This window comes from Anser cygnoides, chromosome 6 (genome assembly GCF_040182565.1).
Source record: "Anser cygnoides isolate HZ-2024a breed goose chromosome 6, Taihu_goose_T2T_genome, whole genome shotgun sequence".
NCBI lineage: Eukaryota > Metazoa > Chordata > Aves > Anseriformes > Anatidae > Anser > Anser cygnoides.
Window position 1 is genome coordinate 10,120,978 of NC_089878.1, and position 24,778 is coordinate 10,145,755.

General features: G+C 42.0%; 1 protein-coding gene across 4 annotated transcripts in view; it reads left to right on the forward strand.

Annotated features, from left to right (window-relative positions):
- The window catches only part of SPAG16 (sperm associated antigen 16), a 398,441-nt gene that overhangs the window by 246,080 nt on the left and 127,583 nt on the right, over positions 1-24,778 (forward strand). For all 4 annotated transcript variants that reach the window (XM_048058307.2, XM_048058308.2, XM_048058305.2 and 1 more), the window contains one exon: positions 10,955-11,081. In XM_048058307.2, the coding sequence (XP_047914264.2) occupies positions 10,955-11,081 (127 nt within the window). The remainder of the gene's footprint in view (positions 1-10,954; positions 11,082-24,778) is intronic.

A 24,778-nucleotide genomic window follows, 5' to 3' on the forward strand; every position in this document is an offset into this window, starting at 1 on the left:
TTTAGGTACCCAAAAGCTAAGAGAATCGGAGACACGGCTTTGTCAGGGAATTCTGAAAGTCTCATCCTAAGTGAATAAAATTACAGAGAAATATGGTATGATAGATTTCTACAGGGTGAAGTCAGAGTAAGCTATTTTGGCAGGTTATTTTAGACTTCTATGTTACATTTTTAAAAAAATGTACTTTTATATACTGTTAGAGACTTGAAATCCTATAAAAAGCAATTGTTTATTATTACTTTTGTCAGTAACTTTTCATAAGAAATAGATCAGATCATTCTCACCAGACTGTATCAGGATTCAACAAAAAATACGCATTTCAGTTCAGCATGCTAAGATTATCTGGTCTTCAGGTGTAAAGGAATTTTGAAATGGAAAATGATTTGAATTAAATGCCTCACTAGCTCTTTTCTTTGGGCAAGTTAGGAGTAGGAGCCATGGTCGGTATTTCTCCTTGCAGTTTGCATCGGGAAGGGTGCACAGATGTCAGGAACTTGGGAGCACAGTATGTGGGGAAATAAGGCTTGTAAACCTGCTTCTTTCCACTATTGTTCCTGGAAACTTAGGATTTGTCAGTCGAATCCTTTTTTATCTTTTTCACCACTGTATTTAAAAAGGATGAACACATTTCATATATCACCAGTCCTCTTCTTTCCGTCCTTTCCCAGAGGCAGAAGAGCCAAAATGGCACCAGAAGAATTTATTTGGTAGAACCAATCAGAATTTTTCAAAATGCATTTTGTCTCAGTGTATTTTAGAATGGTGTTGAAAGTGTTGATTCTCACCAAAGAATATATTGAAAGCTTTTAAGAAGGTGTGACTGTTTCAAAATGCCTATGTTTCTACATTTTTTTTTCATTTTCACATTTCTTACTTTCTGCATTATGGGTGACCAGTCAGTAGTTGCGAATATAATGCCATGTTCTTTACCTACTAACCTAATCCAGTAAAAGAATGAAGTAGATGGTGGGAAGGGAGCAAATGAAAGAGCTGACCAAGGAAGTCTCCAGCATGCTTGCAGTGCACCAGGACAGAGATATGAATATTGAGCGTAGGTGGCTCACCTGCTCCCCAATACTTTATTTGACCAGCAGAAGCCTAAAGCTGTACAGCAACCCATTTGAATAGAAAAGCATAAATAGGATTTATCCAATTTAAGCATTGATATGATAAATATTCACACACACACACAAAATTCAGGTGCTTGGCAGTGATCCACGGAAGCCAATGCACGCTGTTAACTTTCAGAATCAACAGCGGTAAGGTCTTGGGGGAACTGATAGAGCTCTTCGGGGTCAGCCAGAAAAGGCAGAAGCTTTACCCACACTGTTTTTGTCAAAAAGAAAAGCTAAAAGAACAAAAAAATGGCAGCTTACGTAGCCACTGCAGAAGGTGGGCATCAGCTGGGTGCTGATGTCAGCGGTTCCGGTAATTGCGGGCAACCCGCTGCCGCCGGGGAGCGAGCCTTTGCTTATTCTGCTGCAGAAGTGCTGAGCTGAAAGCATGCTCGTACTAGTTCTGCAGTGTTTAATGACGGCTTAAATGGGTTAGATCTATTTTATGATTACTGAGATTGTGCTTATCTGATTATCTGGTACCCATCTGCCTTGAGGGAGTAGGAGATAATTGTTTAATAAAATAAGGCTCTGGTTTTCAATCAGGGGCTTCTGGTGCTCCCATCTTTAACTGCCCAACAACAAAAAATCCCTTAAGGATGCTTGATTTGCTCTTAGGCTTAAAATATAATACAAGCGTCACGGCGTACCTTTCTGAAGCTTGGTGCGCCTCGCCCTGGATCGCTGTCTGTAATTCTGGAATAGATGGTTATGCTTTCTAAATAGTACCAGGCATCTCGGAGGAAGAGAAGATTGTGTTCTGGTTGCTGTCCTAAGGACTGAAATGACATTTTATTCAATAACTACGAAATACAAGAGCTGACCTTGGAGGAGAACCACTTCAGATCTTGTCATTCTAAGGGCTGGGACCATTGGTCTACAGAAACTTGGTTTCAGCTGACTTTATTTATTTTCTGCATATAGCCAGACTGGATGGGAAAGTTAGACAGAACCATGAAGGGAAAGCTTAATGCATGTGTGTTGAATTTCCTTGGCAGAGGGAAGAACTGAGCCTGGATTATGAAACTTGATTGAGGAATCCAAGGTGTGCAATCCCGAATCACGATAGGAGCGTGTACCAATGTGTTTTTTTGTTGAGTCTGCATCACATAATGATGTGTTACTGGTGTTAGAGGAATGCCTACTAAGCTGAGTTCCTTAGAGTACAACGAACAAATTTATTTCTCATTTCTGACTGAGTTCAGGGGGTGAGGTAGGAGACAAATTGCTAAATATTGTTAGGATAAAAATACACAGAACCATTCCCAGCCATTCATCTTAATAATGATACCTGCAAGCAGGACCAAGGTTCTCTATAGGACCAAGATGGTCCTTGAAAAGGGCCTAAGTTCTGGATTTTGGGGTATAAATGTCTACATCTTATTTCTGTCCCAGACTTAGTTTCAAAGTCATTTTTATTGACCTGATTCTCACCTTGGAAGAATGTGTCCCTTTTCAAATGCAAAATAATTGAAATGTGAAGCATATGAAAATATATCTCACTTCTGAAAAATCTGGATCAAAAGTAACATGCTTCTGTTCAAAGTGAAGTAGCTGAAATAAAATAGCAGAGTTGATTTGGAGCCCGGTTTGAAGGAAAAATGAGCTTTTACAACAGCTGTTGGCATCAGCTGAAAAATGTCGGGTGCTGCCAGCAGTCAGGCGTCGACTAGCCAGATTTTATGGAAATCTTGACAAGGTACAGAGTTCAGCTGAGCCTACGCGGTAAAAGGTAGCAAAGAAAGTACTGCAATTCATTATGAAAATATATGTGCTATAGCGCATAGCTTTCCATCTCGGCCCTTGTCCTCTTTGAACCAACTACAGTGGTAGGGAAGTTTCCTCAGCTCCGCAGGGAATCCTCGTTTCACTTGCTGCTGTCGGTCTCTGTGTTGAGATAGCTGTGCAAGTACCATTTTCCAATGCTGTTTTTTTGGCTAAATTTGGCAAAACAATCTATCTTCTTGGATTTAAAGATGTGCTCAATTCCAGATTGCATCTGTAAAGGATTCTTGCACATCACTATATTGCTTTAGGAATTAGTTTGATCTTGTAAGCGTGAACGCTCTTCTTCTGGTATGGTGAGGCTTATTTTGGGGGCACACCGTGGTTATATAAGTTTAATTATATTGATATAAAGTTATACCATTAACTGGAAAAGAACAAAAGCACTGTAAAACATTTTTGAGTAAAGATCGTATGCCTTATTATCTTCCCTTTTAAGAAAAAAAACTGTTTCACATGGAAAATGCTTTATCTGGAAGCAGAAAATAACACAAATTATACTTCTTACACAACACTTCACTTGCTCAAAGAAATGGAAATGGAAGATGTTAAGAGACTAAATCTTCATTATACTAGTGAGCAGTTTCATTATTCATATTTCAAGCCAATAACAGAGGAGACAGATTATCAGCATACACCATTAGTTTTTCACACTTTTTGGTGAAAGCCAAAGTCGAATATTATTATTCCTGTGATTCATACTTTTCACTCATGTGAAACATACAAAGCTATTGTCAATCATATTTACTATTCTCTGTGTTTACCAAACCAGATCCTGCTTCTGAGTAGTATTTGAATCACTCAAAGAACATAACGTGATTGTTTATATTTCTTTTTTGCCAGATATATCCAACCAAAGAAGGTACCTGTGGAAGCTTTTTGTTTGTACAACCCAAACAACCATTGTCACTCCATGCAGAAACATGCTCAATAATCAATGGCAGACAACAAGGGTTCCTATTATGTCTCGGGATAGCACCAGGCAGTGAGGTCTGCATTCAACACCATAGCAACCAGTGTGCCCTTAAAACTTTGCTTTTTTTTTTTGTCTGAGAGTATTTTTTTGTGATCTTAGTAAACTGAGCAGTATGTTGCCAGTAGTGGAGTTTCCACACGCTGAATAAATACACAGGTTCTGCTAACACGGTTGGTAGAGCTCTTCCAGAAAGTCTGCACAGTGTTATAATGGGCTCCTTTTCCAGTAATGCACGCTCTGTTACATAAGTTACGTGGAACTGAGACAAATAAGCATTTTAATCCCAGAGGTAAGGCACAAAGTTTTGCAACCTCTTTCTGCTGCATTTATAGAACAGTATTTCAGGGGCTGTGATTGTTTGGCTGTTACCCAGTTTTGCTGCAGAATGGAAATCTGACCAGAGAGTTGCTTTCTGACGGTTAATTATAAATTTATTAGTGGAGTTTTGACCAAATGTCCCTCACTATTAGACCTCGCTGAATCTGAAGTTCAGGCTATTAGACTTCATTTAACGTAATGCATTGCCCTCTTTTTCTGTTCTGCATGTGCTTTTGTATTCTTTGTGTTCTCAGGTATGTTCCATTTTCCCATTCTGGGTATTGTTTGCCAAAGAGGCTCTTTCAACTTACAGAAATAGGACAAAGTAATTTTTAGAACAGCAAAATATGTAAGGAGGCAAGGTCCCTGGAGATGAAATAAATTTCCAGCGCAACACAACACAACAAAATAGCTCTCCTGTTCTGTGTGGATGTTGCTGTTGACTGAGCAGCTTGTTAACAGCACACAAAAGCATCAGTGCTGGCAAGGCTGTGCCCCACTGGTGTAGGCAGCACCGTGGAGTCAGAGAAGCCCGGAGGAGTCTGCTGAGTGGGGAAGGGGCACAGATGAGCAATGGGGGACACTGGGATGCACCTGATTCTCTTGCTTTAGGTAGATTTCAATGCTTAGGTGATGCTTACAAGATCCAACCCCCAAGGTCTTGCAAGCAGGCAGGGCTGGGGAGCGCTTGATGGGCTCAACCTTCCTAAAATGAGATCCAAATTTTAAGGGCCTGCCATTCTGAGGTGTTGCCCTCGAGCTTTGCTGGAAGGCAGGGCTTGCAGCACCTACTAGGCAAATCTAGCTGGGACTGTGGGCGTACCTGGAGGCATGGACACATCCTTTGTGCACGTGGGGGGCTGCCCCACATGTGTGGGTCTCCCCTGTACGAGCAGGAGTGCGCACCAGGTCGGTCACTGCGTGAGCTGAAGCAATGCTGCTGGTGGTTGTGTTGAGCCTTTGTGAGCTGGCGCTGGAGGAAAGCTGCCACGCTCGGTTCAGCTCCTGTGAAAAGCAAGGAGAGAAGAACTCGGCCAAATTTTGGAGGAGAAGTCTGTACTCTGAGAAATAACCTGCTGCAGCCTGTCAAAGCTTGCCAAGCAAGACAAAAATATAGCTATTAATGACTTCTGCCTTTTTAATTAAACAATTTGATCCATTTCAGAGCTCATGTGTTTTAAGAATAGACAGGTAACAGGTAAAGTCTAAGTTTTCCAGTCTCTCAAAGAAATCTAGGAAAAGGAACACCATTTTATTGCAGACTTGTAAACTTGCAGAGTCAGATGAGTAATGTTTGTTCGTTTACCTAAAAATATTAGTAAACCATTTATATCATGTTTGGGGCTCGTTCTTCCGTGGCTAAGCCTCCCTGGCCCCTAAGCCTTTGCTTCGCTTTTGGCAGAAGGAAAGAGGAAGGGAGAGAATTGCACCCTTAAACTTATCAGCTCAGTCCATACCGCTGCAGGGCTCAGTCTCCTTTTACACGCTCAATTTACCGTGCACCAGACCAGAAGTGTGAGCTGTCAGGCTCCCGTGGTGATAAACCTGGATCCGGCCCTGCTCCCGCCGGCACGGGCGGCAAACCTTGTGCTGCTTCCAGGAGGAACAGGACTTACACCCCTGCTCGGGGGCTTCAGCCAGCCCTCCTGGCCCCAAGGTGAACACCCTCTGATGTGAGCAGTGACAGGAGGTGTTAGCACCTTGCCCTGCTTCCTCTCGCTGCCTACTTAAAAGGTGTCACAATTAAAATTATCTGAGCATGCTAGCGTAGAGCGATTTCGCGTGATTTAGTAAGTCGGGAAGAGCTCTGCAGTGATCCTTGCCAGGGAGGTGCTGACTTACAGCTTCCTTCAGACCGGGGGATCGCTCATTGTTTTGCAGAGCTCTCAGATTGTGAAGATTAAAATGGGCCGTGAGTGCTGGCTATTAAGATAAATTACACGCAGAAAGATTAAACTTATATTTTCTTTCTAAATATTTATAAACATTCGAGGAGAGCTGTGTACCTCTTCACAGGAACAGTAGTCGCATGTACTTCAGCCCTTGGTTTTCAGAGTGTCAAACAAACGTTATCTTGAAAGCGGGCACAAATGAATATTCAGAATGTGAAGAGACCTTCATTTTATTGAAGATGAGTAGTAATTGAGCCAAGTGGCGCATATTGACAGCATCTCACTGGCATATATCTTTTCAGAGACAAATACACTTTACAGAGAAAGTGTCCCCACACGTCAGTGTCTTTTAAAATGTGTTATATTTAGTGAAATAATGGGTCAAGAAAAAAATGGTTGCCATAAATGATGGTAGGTACTTTTTACTGAAATACTGGTAGTTTTACATTCTTGACATGAGTAATTGGATGTGTCATATGTGAAGCTACCTAGAAATAAAATAGGGGTCATAAAATGTAAAGACATGATAGGATGCATTTATAACAGCATAAAACAAACTGGCATTTTAATGTCTTAAGCCAGCCCCTTTGCTATGCTTGTCCATTGATCTTGGCTAGAAAAGTTCTGTGCCTCATTTAAACATGTTTTGGAGATAAAGTCGTATAATGGTGAAACGATGGGATTTGTTTTTGTTAAAAGTATCTCCTTGTAACTGCTGCAATCCTATCACTATAACACGATCAGAAGTTGGTCTTGTGTGACCTTACAAAACTTACCCAGAAGCGCTGCGTCTGCGTTCGTAGCAAGTGCCTTTCCAGTGTAATTTACCTTGACATTTTGCTTGATAGGGATTGCAGGTCACATAGTAGGGTGTTATTCAATAGGCATGAAAAAGGGTTTGGTTTAGTGCTCATTCAATGGATTCAAGAGAGTGGTTGTTGGAAAGGAAGGTACAGCTTGAGAGCGTTTGTGCATTTAACACCCTCCTTGGAAGCATGTCAGAAGCTGGATGGTAGAGGCCCTGATGTGATAGTACATGCTTGAATCTCATTAATTTCAGTCGGCTGTATGAGTGCTTTTAATTGCCATGCCTGAAATGTGGTTTAATATGGCACAGCGATAAAATAAGTAACTCTGTCTAGTCGGTCGAACAGCATCACCCCCCATTTTCCAATGAGAGATCAATACAGAAACCACAGCCTTTAAGAAAGCATCAAGGAGGCAGTGTGTGTGCTGTTTCCGTAGGATTGCAGGTAAGCATGTGTGTTTCTTTTTTTAAAAACCCATTTAAATAGCAAAAGAATTGGCCACGTGTAATCTCACTCGTCGCTCTGGTTCGCTGTGTGCCTTTGGAAAGGAGTATTAAGCTGATGTGGAGCACTGTAGGTTCTCCAGCGCTTCGCACACGGATAGCCTTAGCAATAAATATGTACCAGGCAGCCATAAAATGCTCCCATCAGGGAGTACCAGCTGCTTCTTCCGAGTTTTAACTCTGTCAGGGTGGAAGTGCAAGTACACAGCGTAAGAAATCTCCCCACTGCCTGTATTTGCTTTTCAGTTGTCATACAGACAATGAAATCCCGACCCAGAGCATTATTTGGCTGCTATTGCACGTTAGCGTAGGGATGGCAGCCTGTTAGTACTCGGTGAAGTCTTATCTAAGTGGAAACATATCTTGTTTTCAGTGCAGTTTTACTGAAAGCCCTTTTGAATTTGAATGTACCATTCTGGATCATGATTCTCAAAAGCAAAGTCTCTTAAAGAATCGAGCAAGTAAATTTTTTTCCATCACTGTTAAGCTGGTGATATCGAGAAGGGTGTGATTAATTTAAGTGCCAATGTTCATGGTATAGGTATATGCCTATAACAACCTGTCTGCGTCTGTCTGAACCTGCTAGGAAAAACTGGAGAGGGTGGAATAAAGGCACTGATTTACTGAAGGACATCGTTACCTTACTGGTTGTAAGGGAAGGAAAATGGACTTTGTACAGAAAAAGAGAACACTGAAGATAATGAGTCATGAGTCAAGAAGATGTGTTAACTGGTGGTTTACATCGAAAAATTAGTAATAACGCAGGTAATGGATGAGGGTTGGAGTCAGTATCGGAGAACAGTTCAGAACACGACGTGCAAAATCCTGAACTACAGAGCTGTATTTGTACCAGGACATCATTTATTAAGGACCCGTCTCTAGGTATAAGCACCAAGAGAACTACAGATGCCTAACCTACTACTCACAGATGACACTTTCTCTCTTCCCAACTGAAATTTTCAGACAGTGAAGCTTATATCTATGAGGCAGTGTGTTCATAAATAGAAAAAAGGTAATGAAAAATAAATAAATAGAAAAAGGGTAAATATTCATTAGGTAATGAATATTGCTATAGATTTATTCTAATGTAGATAAACTTGAGCCATCGGATAGAAATATGAGTTCCCATGAGAAGCAGGGTGATGATCTACCCTTTATATCAGTTTGTTTTTTTTTTTTTTTTTTTTGTGGAAAAAGAGCATCTAAATAAAATGTTCCCCCTTCCGACTAAAAGATAGCTTGTATACAAGACAGTCTTGCTGAAATTATATCTCAGCTGGAAGGGAAGATGAGTTTATTTTATGCAGCAGTTGGAGATTCTTAGAAATATCAGTCAGTCAGCTGCTGGAGTGGTAAATTAAATCGCGAGAGCCAGAGCTCGCTCATCAGCACACGGGGCGCTGGAAGCGGCGTGGGGAGAGGCACAACTGCAGGGCCGAGTGTTTGTGTTCTTGATGGAAAAGTGCAAATCATTTCCTTCCCTTCTTGCTCCTGTCATGGTCTGTCACTTGAGTCCATTTTCACCTTGCTAAGGGATTCGGGATGGGCCTTCCTGCTTTGGCACATAATTATTGACTCACAAGCCTTGTCTTGCAGCCAGCCTGCCTGGGATGGTCCCTATCCTATGGCAGTGGCTCAGGAACAAAATTCCCTTCTTTTCCTTTACTTTCCTTCCATTCTTTCATCCTCAAGCAGGCGAAGGTGTGGTTCTCCCTCCTGCCTTTGAAAGGGATACGTACACATCCTGGTGTTACCAGCAAATAGTGGGACACTGTCATGCTCTGGTAGGTCAAGTCATCCTACCGAAACTGCCAAGTGCCACAAAAATGCACAGCAGGATTGTCAGAAAATGGTTGGCAACTCAAAAAGTCCTTACAGTGTAATAGGCAGGCACAAAATTGTGGGTCACTTTTGAAAAATGGCATACCTACCCACAAATAAACCGATGTGATCTGAGATGGAAAAAGCACACTCTGTAGTGTGAAACTTTGCCATGAAACTGTGAAACAAAAAGTTATTGTATTGAAGTTAGCTTTAGTATCATGGATCAAGTGATCGTGAATATCAGATATAGTGTGCACTGAGCTCTAACAGCCGTGATACTTTATCAATAATTTAAAATGAGTCCTTGTGATAAAATAACACATGTAGTCTATATAATGGATAATACTGAATAGTATAATGTATTATCTATAATAGGAAAACATAGATTGTGTAAAATGATACATGTAGAATCTAATATTCCTTTCAAATACATTTCCTGGATAATATTTCTACTGAGAAGCAACTTATCTCCCTCCTGCTATCTCTTCTGTGGGGACAGGCATGGCGTTCAGCTCAGCACAGCGTGTACATTTCAGTCTGCAAGAGGGGAAGGCAGTAAAATTGGGCTGAGAACTCACTTGGTTAGCTCAGCGATCTGGGAGAGTGCCCATCAAAACCCTTTAGCTCTACTGGCCTGTATCTGATCTGCAGTGCTGTTGATACAAGACCTGCAAGAGCTCCGAGAGTCTTCTGGCAACGAACAGGCAGGAGGGAAAAAAAAAAAATCACGTCTTTAATTCCCTCTGCTGACAGCTTCCTTAATAAATATTGTAAGAAATTCTCGGTTAAGAGCCACCCAGTAATCTAATTTGCAAGCCCCAATGATATATTCAGCAGCCAGCTCAGGGGAGGTGCATTTCTACTGACAGCATCACATGAGCAGGGAATAAAATTTGGAGCTGTCACTGAAAGCTGTAGTAATTTATGATGGGTTGTTGGTTTTTATTTTTTATGACTATTTTTTTGTCAGCTCTACAAAGAGGATAGAACTGCTACTGGCTTTACCTTGAATAGATTTTTCCATAGTATGCACTCCTACTTGTACGTTTTCACAGGTTATAACAATACAAACACCGCAAACTGATGATGTTTTATCTCTAGCTGAAGAAATCATAGGCTGAACCCCGTATCAGCATGGGTGACTTGTACACAGCCATGCTGGGTGGGGAATGCCAGTTGATTTCAGTCCCCTTCCCATGCTGACATGCTCATGTAAAAGTTATGCCTTTGCCCTTCTGTCCAGTCTAAATAATCCCAGATTTGGTTGTTACCTTCTGCCTTGTCCCAGCGCATCATCCATGGGCTCTTCTTCTCCTGCACTCCTGTTTAAGGATCATCCCTCTCTGCTGTACACACAAACAAGACAAAACAGAAGCCAAAAAGCTTTTTAAGATCATCACCGTATAGCCACCTTTAGCCTGTTTTGAAAAAAGTGATTCTCTATTGTCTGCAATGGGAAAAGCTTCCAGTCTTGTGTTCCAGCCATGTCAGGTTTATACACTGATCTGAGAACGACCCATAGTGTTGTCTCAAGTTAATTCATTAATAGGTAGGAAAACAAAAAACAAAAAAGCAAAGCAAAAACCTCTGGGATATTCCTTCATGGCTGATCTGCTGGGAGAAGGTAGGATGGTAAACAGGAAAGATGTGTAAAACTTGCTACTAATTAACTTGTTTCTTGCCTTGTTATCCTGAATGGCAAGTGCTATATTTCTGTTATTTTCTTTTGCAGTGAGAGATGCAGATACACTCTGCGTGGCCATAAAGATTCGGTCAATAGCATCGAATTTCTTCCGTTCTCCAACATGGTTCTCACGAGCTCTGCTGACAAGACTTTATCTCTCTGGGATGCCAGAACGGTAAGCGGCCTTTTTCTTGGTCTTTCTGGAGTTCAACCCAAACGATGCCATGGTTGGTAGGAGAAGAATGAAAATCAGTACAAAATTAAAACAGAAGGTAAGGGTGATGTAGCAATACGTTAACTCATTAGCACGGCTATTATCTACTGACAAAAATACCACTGTTTAGCATTTCCTTGACATCTGAAACGCCGGAATCCTCACAGCACAACAAATGGACGTGCATCTAGATGGCTGAACACACTTTGGCTTCGGTAGTGGCGGGCTCAGCAGCGGTCTGAAGTGCTGTGCACTGTCCTTTCAGTTCAGTAGCTAGAACAGCCAAGGGTCAGTTTTGTCCAGCTTCTTTTGTAAGCACTGGCATGTGCTTTAACTTATATACGAAGGAAACAGAGAAAGATAGCATAAATATAAGATGAAATAACATGGAAGTCTGAAGTATTTATTCTTCATTTAGGAGGAATTCTCCCCTGAACTCTCTCACGATTTCTCATGAAATATGTATGGTTTTCTCTAGAATATATCACTCTAGGCAGTTTCAGAAACTCTATCTCTTCCCTTATTCTTCTCTACCTTCATTCTTTGGTATAGGTATAAATGGATTTAGTACCTTGCAAAGAGTAATTGTCCCTGGTGCTTTGCAGACCAATATGTAAATCCTGTTCAGGTAGAATACAAGTACAAGGCAAAAGGATTTTTTTTCTCTCTTTCATCAGAAAATTCAATAATTATTGCTGCTGTTGTGGTATTTCTCATAGATCAACCGTTGAAATTCTCCAGTTTCCTCTTGAGTAGGTAGTGCGGTCACTTTGTGTTTCCCAAACGGTGTAGAAGTACGAGATTCCAGCCGGGAGTAGAGAAAGCTGAATTCATGGGAAGGATTTGAGAGGAAAGAGGCAAAGAGCTAATGCTGTGTATTAATAGACATTGTCATCAGAGCTATACAAATACCGGATGAGAAAAACTGACATGAAAATGACAGTGGAATATTTGAGATGCTCATTAGGCAATTTCTGTTTATGGATCATAGGAACAGACTGAGTAGAAGGTCATTTAATAATAATCTTGGGCATAAAGCACAACAAGTTAAAATGAAACCAGTCAAGACTCATTATTATTAAATGCAGTGGTTTGTAAGAATATTTGATATCCAAATATGAATAATTCAAAAATAGAATACATATTGAAATACAAACAGAAGTGAAAAACTCAGTGGAAAAACGGATTTCTGCTTTGCTTTGTTTTCAATAAATCCTGCATGGAACTTTATTGTGTGAATATTTCAGTAATTTTGTGCTCATAGCAAATTAACAGCACTATAACAGAGTTTCTGTTTGATAAACTTAGGGCAAAAGCCTGCTTGATTTTTCTTCATCAACACTGTTTTTCAGCATTGGGTAATATTGCTAAGCTAGAAAAGACCTTTTATGAAAACAAAACTTTGCATATGGCGTTCTGTTGTGTGTTTATTTTGCCCAGTTGTGTCCCCATCCAGGGGGAAATGTTGCAGATTTCAGATACATGCCCACACTGAAGCATCACTGTAAGTGGTGAAATCGCTGTGAACATGCTATCACCCTCTAAATGCTGAATGATAGTAAATGTTCCCTCCAGAAAGATGATGAATGATTTTCTCCTGTTAATTTGGAACAGAATATTTTCTCACCTCTGTGAGATCAATTAACATTAAGGAGTACATTTAAGGTAATTTTAATGAAACATGAAAATTATACTCCGGTTTGTTTTCTCATAAATTAGATTCGTATTATTAATCACATCTTGCTCTTCAATCATTAACTTCAGTCAGCTCTTTATTATTAAAGATAATGGATGCAGAGAACTGTAAGTCAGAGCCGTGTAAGTTGAATGGACAATGAGCTCTGGATTTGGGGTAGAATGGAACATATATCTTTGTAATTACTAAGCTGAGGCTATAATGCAGCCTTCAGACTTTGGAAATATGTGACTTTTTTTTTTTCCCCCCCCCCCCCCCCCCAGATAACATAGGGTGAGCTCTAGTGGTTAAAATGCATTTACAGCCCAATGACTGTAATTTTAAAACAAAGTTACATGTTGCCTATAGGGAAATGACAACGCAGAAGGGACGGTATTTAGATGTTTATGGTTCTTTCCATCCATCCGGGGAGGAAAAACAGAGTTGGTGTTGGATTTGGGTAGGAACCATCCTCATGCTGTGCCAGACTCCCGGTGGATCAGATGTGTGAGGCTGAGGCTGCTGCTCATTTGTAGGGGTTTCGTGCCAGTAAGGCTGATGGCACTTGTGCCAAGATAAGCTGTGTATTTCATGTCTCTTTATGCCAGTTTCATAGAAAGACAAGCATATTCTGGCCTTTTACCAGAATATTTTCTTGCTGACACATCACAGCAAACATCTCGACTCATGAATTGCAAAGCGCATCCGGTGATGAGTGTGAGAGGTGCAAATGAACACGAGACCCTCAGAGCACAGGTTCACCTGCCGGGGTTAATTCTTCGTGTGGTAAGCGGTCTGCCACTCATCTGCATCTCCCCCGGTCTGATGAGTCACTTCTTGGGGCTGCGCAGATTTGCCAAGATAACATTTGAGCCAAGCTGAATCTTTGCTCTTTCCCTGGTAGATAAAATGCCAAATATTTATACACTTAAATAATTAAATAGAGGGGGAAAAAAAAAGTGCTTTTTCATTCTGTGTGTTTGAAACTTATTGATTTAGTAACTATCTCATCTGCTTTCTGCTTTTTGAAATGTCAGGTTCTACAAGCGGATATTTCGTTTTTTAAGAAGTTGTGCACTGACTGTTGTTTAGAAGTCAGCACTTGGTAGCAATGCCCTAAGGACTGTGTCCCACCAGGATTTGGGAAAACTTGCAGTGTGTACTTAACTATTTTATCTTTTTCTATTTGATTGTGTGAAATAAGAAGCGTGTGAGATAGTGTTTGGCAGTCATTGTCTGTTTTGGTCTTTACTGATGCTCAATTGCTTGTAGTTTAATATTTTAATTGTCCAGGCTATATTTCTGACTTTATGATTTCCTTTGTGATGCAGCCCGGTAATTTAAGACAAGCCTTGTTTTTCTGCCTTCCTTCTGCAGAAGGCTGCTGGCACACAACACAAACGAAATGATCCCATTCCCACCCCACTATCAAACTAATCTCCCTGACATCCAAACAGGAAGGCATCAAGCATGTCAGCTTTTTACTGTCTGGGTCAAAGACGACTTAAATAGGGGGAAGACAGCTCAGCAGTGGCCAAGTGTAAGTTCTAGCTCTGTGCATAAAGTTTTATCCTCGACAGTAATTTGTGGGCTGAACAGCACTATCAAAAGTTAAAAGCTCTGAGGTGGTGTGTTCTTTGATGAATAATGCAGGCACCGATCTCTGAGGAGGAAGGGAAGAACAGGATGAGATTGTGCAAAGTCCTGCCTTAAGAGTGGCAAGTAATTCCTAGTAATGTTACTCGCTCTCGTGGAGCCAGAATCCTCCTCACAGGCAAGAGTGAAATTTCAGCCTGCCCTGAGCAAAGAGGGGAGCAGGAATTCAGGCAGAGCCTCCTCCTGGGCTGGTGCAGGGGTCTCGCGTTGGATTTAAAAAAATAAATAAATAAAAATCTTTTCTTACAGCCCTTTTAAAGGCTGTAAGAGGCTTTTTATTTCCTAATAAATTGAGGCTTCTGTCCTCATGATGCCTGCTTGTCATTTTCTGCTAATGGCTATTGAGCATGTTAGCCAGGGTTTGGTGGAGGAAAAGCTTCCATGCATTTAGGTCTTTGCGATACATCGGGGGAACCCAAATGAAGGCTACATCTGGCAGAAGGGACACTGCTCCCCCCAGCTGTCCAGCATCTCTTTCCCAGGGGTCCTCTGCTCTTCCACAGTGTGGCTGGAGGTGGGGATGGAAGGATGATGGCTGGCACTGCCTGCTCTTGGCTTTTTGTCATCTGCCCCACGGACTTTTAGATCCTGACATGAGCTGTCTGGGAGTTTGAAGAATTAGCTTAAATCCCCAGTAGTTGGGGTGGTGGTATTTGTGGTTTTACAGTCTTGCCAAAGTCATCAGAGGTGAGGCAGGCAGATCATTTAAGGACAGTGGCTGTTTAATAGGGCTTTTCACACCGTCTCCTACCTGAGAATAGATACACCAGCTTTTGAGCTCTCTGCTAAGGCTGCCAGCTGTGGTGCAGCATTAAAACGATGAGGGCTAGCTGCTCACGTGTTCCTTATGGATGCAGAATAATCACAAGGATGCTGATCTTAAGCTCAGGTGTTGCAATCTTTCCCCTCGCGATGCAGCCCATCTGCCCCCTGCGTGATGCCTGGGGCACAGCACTGCCCTGCTGGTGCAGCCGGACCGCGTCTCATTGCCAGTTCCCCATCGGCCTCTTCCTTAGATAACCTTTATTTGTTCTCCTCATGAAATACAGGCTATCTTTTAGACCACTGATTTGCCAGTATTTATTTTGTCAGGCTTTAGTCAGCTCTGAATTGGTAGTTCCCTAAACCAACCTGTTCTGTCTTTCTTTTTCCCAGTGAAATACAAGCTATCTTTTAGACTGGTTGTTTTTCAACATAGATTTTGTCTTTTTTTTTTCTTTCTTTTGTAGGGGTGCTGCCTATCTGTGGGGGGACCTTAATACCTGTGTTCATTGGGCATTTGCTGGCCAAATTCAGGAAAAGCTTCCGAGTGTTTTAAGGATCAGGCACGGAGCAGTCAGGGGAGTTATTTGGAAATCCAGTCTGGTAGTCTTTACATTTTTTGGCCTAGTGCAGTTGATTTATCCCTGAGTAAACACCTTGGACACAAAATTATCAGTCAGAATATCCTCAGGGTATTGGATTTGTCAGTTTTATTTTAGCCCTTTTGAACTCCAGAGGAATGAATTCAAGAGCTGAGTGCATATACGGGATGGGTCATTTAAAAAACTGTTGACAGGCAGTATGTGGTTCAAGTCAATCCTCTTCAAAAGTGGGTCAAAACTGAAGTTGTCACTATGGAAGATGAAGAGTTCTTCCATGAGAACCTCAGATCTTTTGGTATAGTTGTATTATTTTGCTTTGAATAAGGGACGTGCAGGGATAGGCCCAGTTCCTGGCACGCAGTGTAACAAATTGTGTGTTCCTGATATTGTTGTATGGGTTTGTAAATAATGGGTTCATATTTTAAAGCTCCCTGTCTTAATATGAACAGGAGTTTATGAGTCACAGTAAAATATGAAATGAAGAACAAATAGGTATGAATATGGATTATGTTTTCTCCAAGAAGTAATACCACAGAGGAGAAAAGTAAAACTGGAAGAGGGTTGTAGGATAGAGTTTGGGATGCCTGCATAGAGACTTAGTGCTTGTTCTTTCAAAACCGAAAATGTGGCTGAGGAAAAGTGTCTTGATTTCTTTCTCATCTTGAAAAATAATTGGAAAGAAACATGGTATGGTCATTGTCATTTTTAAAAATGCCGCATTCTGATTTTCCTCCAAAACAATTTCTGTGGAAAAAGGCAAATGAAAAGATTTCAAATAATGAGCATGTAACTCTGCATTTTGGGCCAGAAGTTATTCTGCCTTTTTTTTTTTCTTCCTGTGGTTTTTGTTGTTGTTTCTGGTTTTTGTTCATTTTCTTCCTCAGAGGCAGGAAAAGTGATTACCCTTCAAAATTCACTTGGCTGTTGTCCCAAAAATAACCCTCAGACTGAACGGGGACTCTGCCTGTCTGTCTTGGCCTTCCATTACTGACTTGTCCCTCCTTTTTCTTGCCCAAATCAAACCATCGAATCCCAAGTTTTACTAAGTATATAATCAGTTGATCTCATGGGTTTTTTTCCCTGTTAAACTAGGTTTAAATGAGGCTCTAAACATTTTAGATCAGACGAGTTACCTTGTTCTGCAAAGCTCCAGGTGAATTAGTGGCTCTTAAGAGGTTATAATTACTGTTTTATTAAGCTGTTCCTGTTCATTGACATGCCTGCTCCTGTCCGTTGGACGTTCGGGTCCTCTTGCCAGCTGGAAGGCAGCCCCATTTAACGCCTTGTCTTCCTGTACCTTGTCTCCGCGACGTAGAAAAGTGATGCTCTTGCTTCATTTCAAGGAGAAGCTTAGGAGAAGATGAGACAGTTCTGTAAGTTAAAGGCTAATAGCCAGCTTGCGTCCTAATTCACGTGAAGTTTGTAAATGGCTTTATCTTGGCAGGGATGTAGTTATTTGGTTTGATGAAAGTGACACCTTTCCATTGCGATGTTTGCAGTCATTTAAGCTGCTGCCGGAGGAGTCCTCTGCAGCCTGAATGTTTTGTTCCCATACAGCCACAGGTTCGCTGGGGGCTGTGGCTGAGTTTCCTGCTGCTGCTGGAAATGCCCTTGCACCCTTCAGGCAATGCTTCTGGCAGTGCAGCCCGTTCTGGTGTTAACTCGCTGTGTATCTTAGAGGGAGTCGTGGCTCCCTGCTCCTGTCGTTGCTTTTCCCAAAGGGAAGGGTCCTCTGACCCTTCTCCAGCAGGTGCCAGTGGTACCCGCCTGTGAAGTCCTGCTTGCTGCCGAGCTCACAGACTCGTAGCACCCCAACAGGTCAGTGCAGCTGCCCGGCCCCTCCGCAGGCTTTTGTGCCTCCCACCAGAGCTGCTGGTGGGCTGGAAGGCTCTCTGTCCTCTGAGGGCACAGGAGAATGCTCTAGCAGGGTGGCACTGGCTTTTAGCTTCTCATGCCTTCCCAGACAGTGGGTTGCTGCCTGCCTAGGTGTTCTGGAGCAATGCAGCCGCCTGAAACACGCGGTTCTCAGCTGCATCACAGCTCCCTGGGATGCTTCACTCGTGTGCTGTAAACCTGCACGGGCAAGCAGCAAGGAGACAGCGGGGCAGAGGGGGCTGCTTGCCCGCTGCTGGTTGAATCAGATCTCATCGGCTGTAAAATTAGAGTGGATCAATTTTCAGTCACCGCTGGTTATCTTAGAATATTAGTAGTAATTAGAGAGCTATAAATAGATAAATTTAAAATTTGTTAAGTTGTAGCCAGGGGAGAAGTCTGGCTATAGATTTCAGTAAACACTTAACTAGTGGCGTGCAGTACAGGAGCAGGCTCTGCTGGAGTGCACGGCACGATGGCGTTTGGTGTGTGCCTGATTATTTAGAAATGAAGTGAGAGGAGCAGGCTGCATTCCTGTCTGGGCAGCAAATAGATTGACCTGGCTCTGAACTTCTTACCAACCACCTGTGTACATCTCTAATGTGTGCCCATGATATATTGCAGTAAGTATGAATTTAATTTTTATGTCGCCAATGTCACTTTGAAACAAAAGGAGAGTAAAGTTCTTTCAGAGGCTTTGGGAAAGGCCTGGCTGCAGAATAACATTTGCATTGACTTCTTGGTCCTAAAACTCTAATTAAATTATTGATTATGAAGCTGGCTGCTTTCTTAATAGTTCCTAATGTAACAATTAAAGCAAAGTAAGTAATTAAAAATGAAAAGATCAGTCTGCAAGTACAATCTTCAAAAGGTCATTTTCAACTTAATCGCCTTTTGGAATGAGGCAAGAATAAAACAAATGAGTCATTAGTAAAAAAGCAATTTGGTGTGTGTATGTGTGTAATAATGTTCTTAGCAGATTACCACTGGCCACACCATACCTAAATTAATTAAATATAATAGCTAAATTCACTTAGAAGGTATTATATTAACACCCCTGTTCCCAGATTGGGCTCCGTTGTGCTTCTGCTCTGGGCAGCTCGTAACCAAGGCAGCTTCAAGCCCGCAGCTTCAGCCCAAGAGAGCACGACATTTCAATGCAACCATTCTGGTGTTATTTAACATCACAAGCAATGTTTTGTGCTACACAGACAGTTTGTTAGCAACTTTTTTGTAAGCAGGAGAGGGAAGGAGAAATATGCTGAGGTTAGTGAGGTGGCCCCTGGGTGTTTCTAGATGTGAAATGTAGCAGGGAAGGGAGCACAAAGGTGTTTGCCAGAAAATGTTCAAAGCACCGGTTAGCACTGTCGCCTTTGACAGGGCAGAAGTGAGAGGTGACGCTGGAGGATTTAAGAACTGGTGAAGTTTAGAATTTATGAGTGAAAAGCAGTCGGTAGTAAGCAAGGCAGGCAGCCAGGCATAGTTTGCCTGCCCCTGAAGGAAGAGCTACTCCATTTCGTACTGGTGGTGTTCTGTACCCAGGGCTTTTCACGCAGCACTCATGATGTTACACGAAGTAAAATCTCATTTTGCGTCATCTCTGAGATTTAGCTATCGTGTCCTGACGAGCCAGGGAAGGAAACAGATTTGAGATGAGTGCTCTATTACAAATGCTGCACCCTCTGCCACAGATGTTTCGATGTAAAACGCCTAGCTGGCTTATCATGGCAAAAGCAGCTAATTGCTGTGGTAGTTCATAGCCATGAAGGCAGCCTGTTCAGGAGCTTGTTGTACATGCAGGTGAGTGTCACCGTCCTGATTGCCCATCGAAGCTACTTGGAAACTTTAGCCAAACTTTAAAGCATGGATGCCGAAGTTTGCAAAGCAACTGAGTGCCATATTCAGCACCTCCTGTGCCTCTACAGCATGTGTGTGGCTGTGCACAGGGAGATTCGTTAAACCACGGGAGCCAGAATTCAGATAAGCAAGTACAGCAAAGAAATAAACGTGTCGGGTGTCTAGGAGCTGTCTAATATTGTGAGCTTTATAGACATTTGGGGAACTGACCTCCCACGTTACTGTGCACAGCAACGCACTTCCTCTACACACTTCCTCTAGACAGCAATTGTTCTGCTCGCTTCACTTAGGTTCTGCTTCAACACGTTTGCTCAGAATCCTGCTCTTGACAAGGCAGTAGGGGGAAAAATTACTATGCCACTCAGATTGTATGAGAAATTGATACATCTGTTAGTCTTTTAAGCTCAAGGCATTGCATCTTAAATGGTCTTTTCTTTCTGCAATTAACTGTGGAGTTTTCTTTCTGCACATAGTAACTGAGGAGAGCAGGTTACAGACGCAAGTTCTTTATGAAAGGTCCTCTTAGGGGATCAGTGTTTCTGCCTGCACACCTATAGTGCTCTGCCATGTTCTGGTGAAGAAGAGGTATGGGTAGTTTGTGAACCTTCCCTTTATCTGGATTCCCCAAGAGCTGTTTTTATGTGCTACGGAGTACAGAGCTGCTGGTCTCTCACATTGAAGTACGGTGTCAGGACTTATTCATCTGCACTAAATATGCTATAATGGGGTTTTGCTTTTCACGTTCAAAGATTACATTAAATTAGTACTACAAGCATGAGCTGCTTTGTATCATAACTATAATCTACCATCCCATCCCAGACACAACTGTGTGAACTTAAGTTTAAGGAGGCTGATGACCTGGTGACTGTGGCTACACATTCTCAAAAAAAAAATCTGTTAACAAAAAAAAAAAAGCAAACATGAAAAAAAACAACCAAACCTTAGAAATCACTTTGCCTTCTACTAACAATAATATTGTGAAGTAAGTAATATATTTTCAATAAACAGCTTTCCACTTTGGTAAATAGTGAATCAAAATGTTGGTGTTTACCCAGCCTGCAGTCCATCTGTTGCTTTGTATAGATCGCTCCTTTCTAACCACTCCTGCCTGTGTGCAGATTTACTCCATTCTGGTTCTGCACAACCTCAGTGGGTGGCTTCTTTAGACTCCCTGTTCACACCCCACTGCTAGAACAGAAAAAGAGAGACTGGCTGGGAAAAGCTCGAACTGTAAACATGCAAGCCTTTGGGATGACTTCAGCTGTGTGTTTTTTATTGAAAAACTGGAACCTCAGAGCTTGCAACATATTGGCAAAAAGAGATTTTCTTGCTGTTTCAAATCAAAATGAAGTAGTCGATTTTAGACCAAGAATAGTCTTGAAAAATGGCTGAGAGGGTCCTGGTTTTTTGGAGAAAAAGTTGTAGGCTGTCAAAAAATGCTTTGAGTAGGATGTCCCATGCAGCGTTGATGGATAGTGAAAGTTTGCAATGATAATTCATACTTCAAACATTTTCCCTGGTAGAAATTTTGTAGTATATATATTGAATGTACAGAGAACTGGCACACAAGCAGAGGTTTACAACAGCATTATGCTCTGATGCCCCCAGGGCAACAGCACGGAGAAGGGTTGTTCACATTTTATGGTCCAAGCCTAGCATGCAAGTCTTTGGTTATAATTGAATTTCGGCTTCCATATTTAAAAGTGCAATAAACAGCCAAGGGCATTTTGTATTAAAAGGTGTTGTGGTTTGTCAAATATGAAACTGATACAAAATTGGGGAGATGCTTCTTTTTTTCCTCATGTGATCAGGAATTTGTTTATGCATAGTATCTTTATCACCTCACTTCTTCCCTGTCTCCCCTTTCTCTTTTCTGTTCAACTAGAGTGTGATTTGAAAAGCCATATTAAAAGGTAAGGGTCTTGCCATCTCATAGTGTGCTGCCCTAATAATGTAAAGGTGATTTGGCTGAAGTCCTAAAGTGAGCGATTGGAGTGGAGGAGTGATGACACAGCACCATTGTACAGTTCCACTGCGGACTGCTCCATTAGACTGCCCTGATGGGACTTTGTGCTGCCGGTGGAAGTAGGACTGCGTGTTCTCTCGTTGTCTTGCAGTTGAGGTGATGTGATGGTGTAGTTGCCAAAGTGCCAGAACTAGCAGCAACCTGCTGACTGGAGGGCTGTCTCTGTACCCTGAGAACCCCAAGCATCCCTACTTTGCAGCAATGAGTAAGTCGGTGCTAATTACGTGCTGTCGTTTATGTGAGGCAGCTGAGAGAGATCTCTGTGTCACCAAGTCAGGCTGGGCTTTCCCACCAACAGGAAGATATTACAGTCAGTGCTGTGAGTTACGGCCTTGTTCTCCTTAACAGCCAGCTTCCCTTGCAGCACAGCGTTTGCCCAGGCTCTCTTATGTGGAGGCAGGCCTCAGAGCGTGGTGGCGTCACGTGGAATTGCTTCTGTACGTTTTCTCCTCCTGTGCTTAATGGTGTCGTCCTTGTTTTCTCAGAACAATTAGGCAGACCTCAAGGATGCACATTTATCAAAGCAGTCAGCACGCCATTCCTCATCCCCGCCGTAAATCCCCAGTCGCGCACACTCTCCCACGCCAAATCCAATTGCGAGCGCACTAATCCCAGCACAAACGCTGCGTTGGGATGCTTTGTGTCCCGCTTTCCTGGCAGCCTGCTCTCCGTCAGCTCCCATTCAGGAGTGCAGTCTCAGAGCCCATCTTAATTGTGATTCAGGTGATTTCAGAGCCAGGGCAGAAAAACAAGCTTCGGCAGCAGCATTGTTGTCTCTCAAGTTGAGATTTCTGGCACTAGTTCGCTGCAGCACTATTGAAATTAATTGTTTCAGGACCGAAAGTGTCCTGGCACAAGGACAGGAGGAATGAGGCACTGCCAAAAAGGTAGCACCAGTTGCTCCCCCGAGAACTGACTGTTCCTGCACCACTCAGCATGGCTCTCAGGACAGAAGGGATTTACTGGTAAACACTGGTTTTATAGTTTATTTAGCTTTCCATTTTCTCTAAAAATAAATATGTAATTATTGCGTTCCTGTTTTTCGTCTTCCATGGCTCAAGCCCAGCTTCCCTGTCTCCAAGTGCGTTTCAGGCCAGTGTTTTGCAAATGATAGTATTTTGCATGCCAGTCCCTTACTCAGCTGATTGTTTCTTTCCCCTTTCTCTCCTCCAAAATGCTTTATAGAGAAGCAATAATCTTTCAAAAAGAAGACATTTATCACATGCAGATTGGAAACACTGGGACAAAACTGATAGGCAAGAGGCAGAATTTAGCAATGTAGCCTTTGTACATAATCTTCCCCTGCTGGTGACTGGAATAAATATCAGTGGTCCAATTTTCCACCGTGAACAAGCCCAGCACAAGAAAGGAGATGCTCAGTGATGTATGCTGATACAACTGTGCCACAGCCCCACTTTTTATTTAAAGCCTTTCTGTTTTCTATTTGGTTTGTGCAAAAGCAAGGAGTTGCTTTAGCCAGAAGCACTGGAAGAGCAGGAGTGGTCAGGGGCAGAGTGAGGCCAGTGGCACCTCAGGGACATCTCGAGACCTGCCCAGCCCTGCTGGTGCAGCAGCCTCCAGGGAGTTTTATCCTGGGGAAAAACTGTGTAAAAAATTTGAATAATTTTGGTTTAGGGATCTGTTTTTGGTGGACTTGGTTCCATCTGAAATCTTCCCTTTCCAAATCTGAAAAATGGATTTTGCAAGATCTGCTGTGAATTTGCTGAGCAGTCCCATTTTTGGTTCCCTTCTAATCACGTTATTAAAAATTAGCCCTTTGTCAGCTCCTCTCTGAATAATACAGAGCATTACGTCTCAAATTCCCCTGCCATGGAGCGCCGTGCCCCATGGTGGAGGCGTTGAGCTTGATCCGGCCAGGCGTGCGCGGGGCCGGGGCTGGCGCTGGCCCACGGCGGGCTGCCTTTCCCCAAGCACATCGACCCCAAGGGCCTCTCGCTTTCTGAGACCTGTATCAGGGCACGGAGCATCTCAGGAGATGGAGGGGGTTATTTCAGAAGAGTAATTCTCCTACTTTAAATAGAACAGCATTACTGTGCCTAGGAAACAGATACATCTTTTCTTCCTGAAGTTCTTTTGTTATTACAATTTATTTTTTAATCCAGAAACTACTCTTTTCTGGAGCTAAGATGCACGTATCTTGTTACCAAGATTTTATTTTTAATTTAGAGACAGGTATTAATCAGTGGAGTGTGCCTTGCTATAAATGAGTTATCATGGAACACACACCTGTACGTTAAAAAGCGTGTCTGGGAGTGTGTGGGGAGTATGAGTATGCACGTTTTTCTAGATTGATTTTGCTCCCTCTGAAACAAGTAATAGTCAAGAGTAAATAGTTGTCTTTAACATTTCAAGTTTAACACATTATTATTGGACGCTGCATGACAACTAAAACCCAAGTTAGCAGTGTCTTATAATGATCAAAACTTTTTTTCGGTGTGGGTGATGACAGCCCATAACTGCCTGCTATTTGATTTAGTTGTGCCACGTTTGAAGAGTTCAGTTATGTACAACAATGAAATCAGCGAAGCAGCTTACATTACTTACCAGTCCCGCTCAACATGAGCGATTGGATTGTGTTTCCTAATTAGCGTGTAAGGAAATGGATAATAAAGCTTTTTCCTAAAAATGCGTATTGTCAATTTCCACACCTCTACTCCAAATTTGCTCATTTTTAACCTGCCAAAATGAAATAAATGTTTGTTGAGGGTATGGAAAAGGTAATTACTTTTCTTCTCCTTTAACTTCCTCTTAATTAACTTTTAATGTATGCTGTTACTCAGGGAGCATTCCTTAATAGTAAATGTGTCTAAAACAGGAAAAGACAGAGATTTAAATGATTTAGATAAACATCTGCTTAACATAGAGGCATGAAAATTACAGAATCAGAAAAACAGTGGCTTTCTGCCAGAAAAAAAAAAATAAAATCCTTTTCTATTAATCTCCTTCCCTTGTGCTTATGAGCTTAGAAGAAATGATCCAGCTTTCAGGTTGGGAATATATGGTCTAATGATAGAAGCTTTCTGAGCATCACCAAATTGCTCCATGAGCATCACCAAATTAAAAGAGATTTTGAAGGACAAGTTATTTCAGTTAAAAAAAATCAATATTTTGATTGGTTTTGAAGGAGACCTCTTTCTTCATTTCTTTGTGAAATTAAGGGAAAAGAGTGGCAGTTTCTATCTATAGT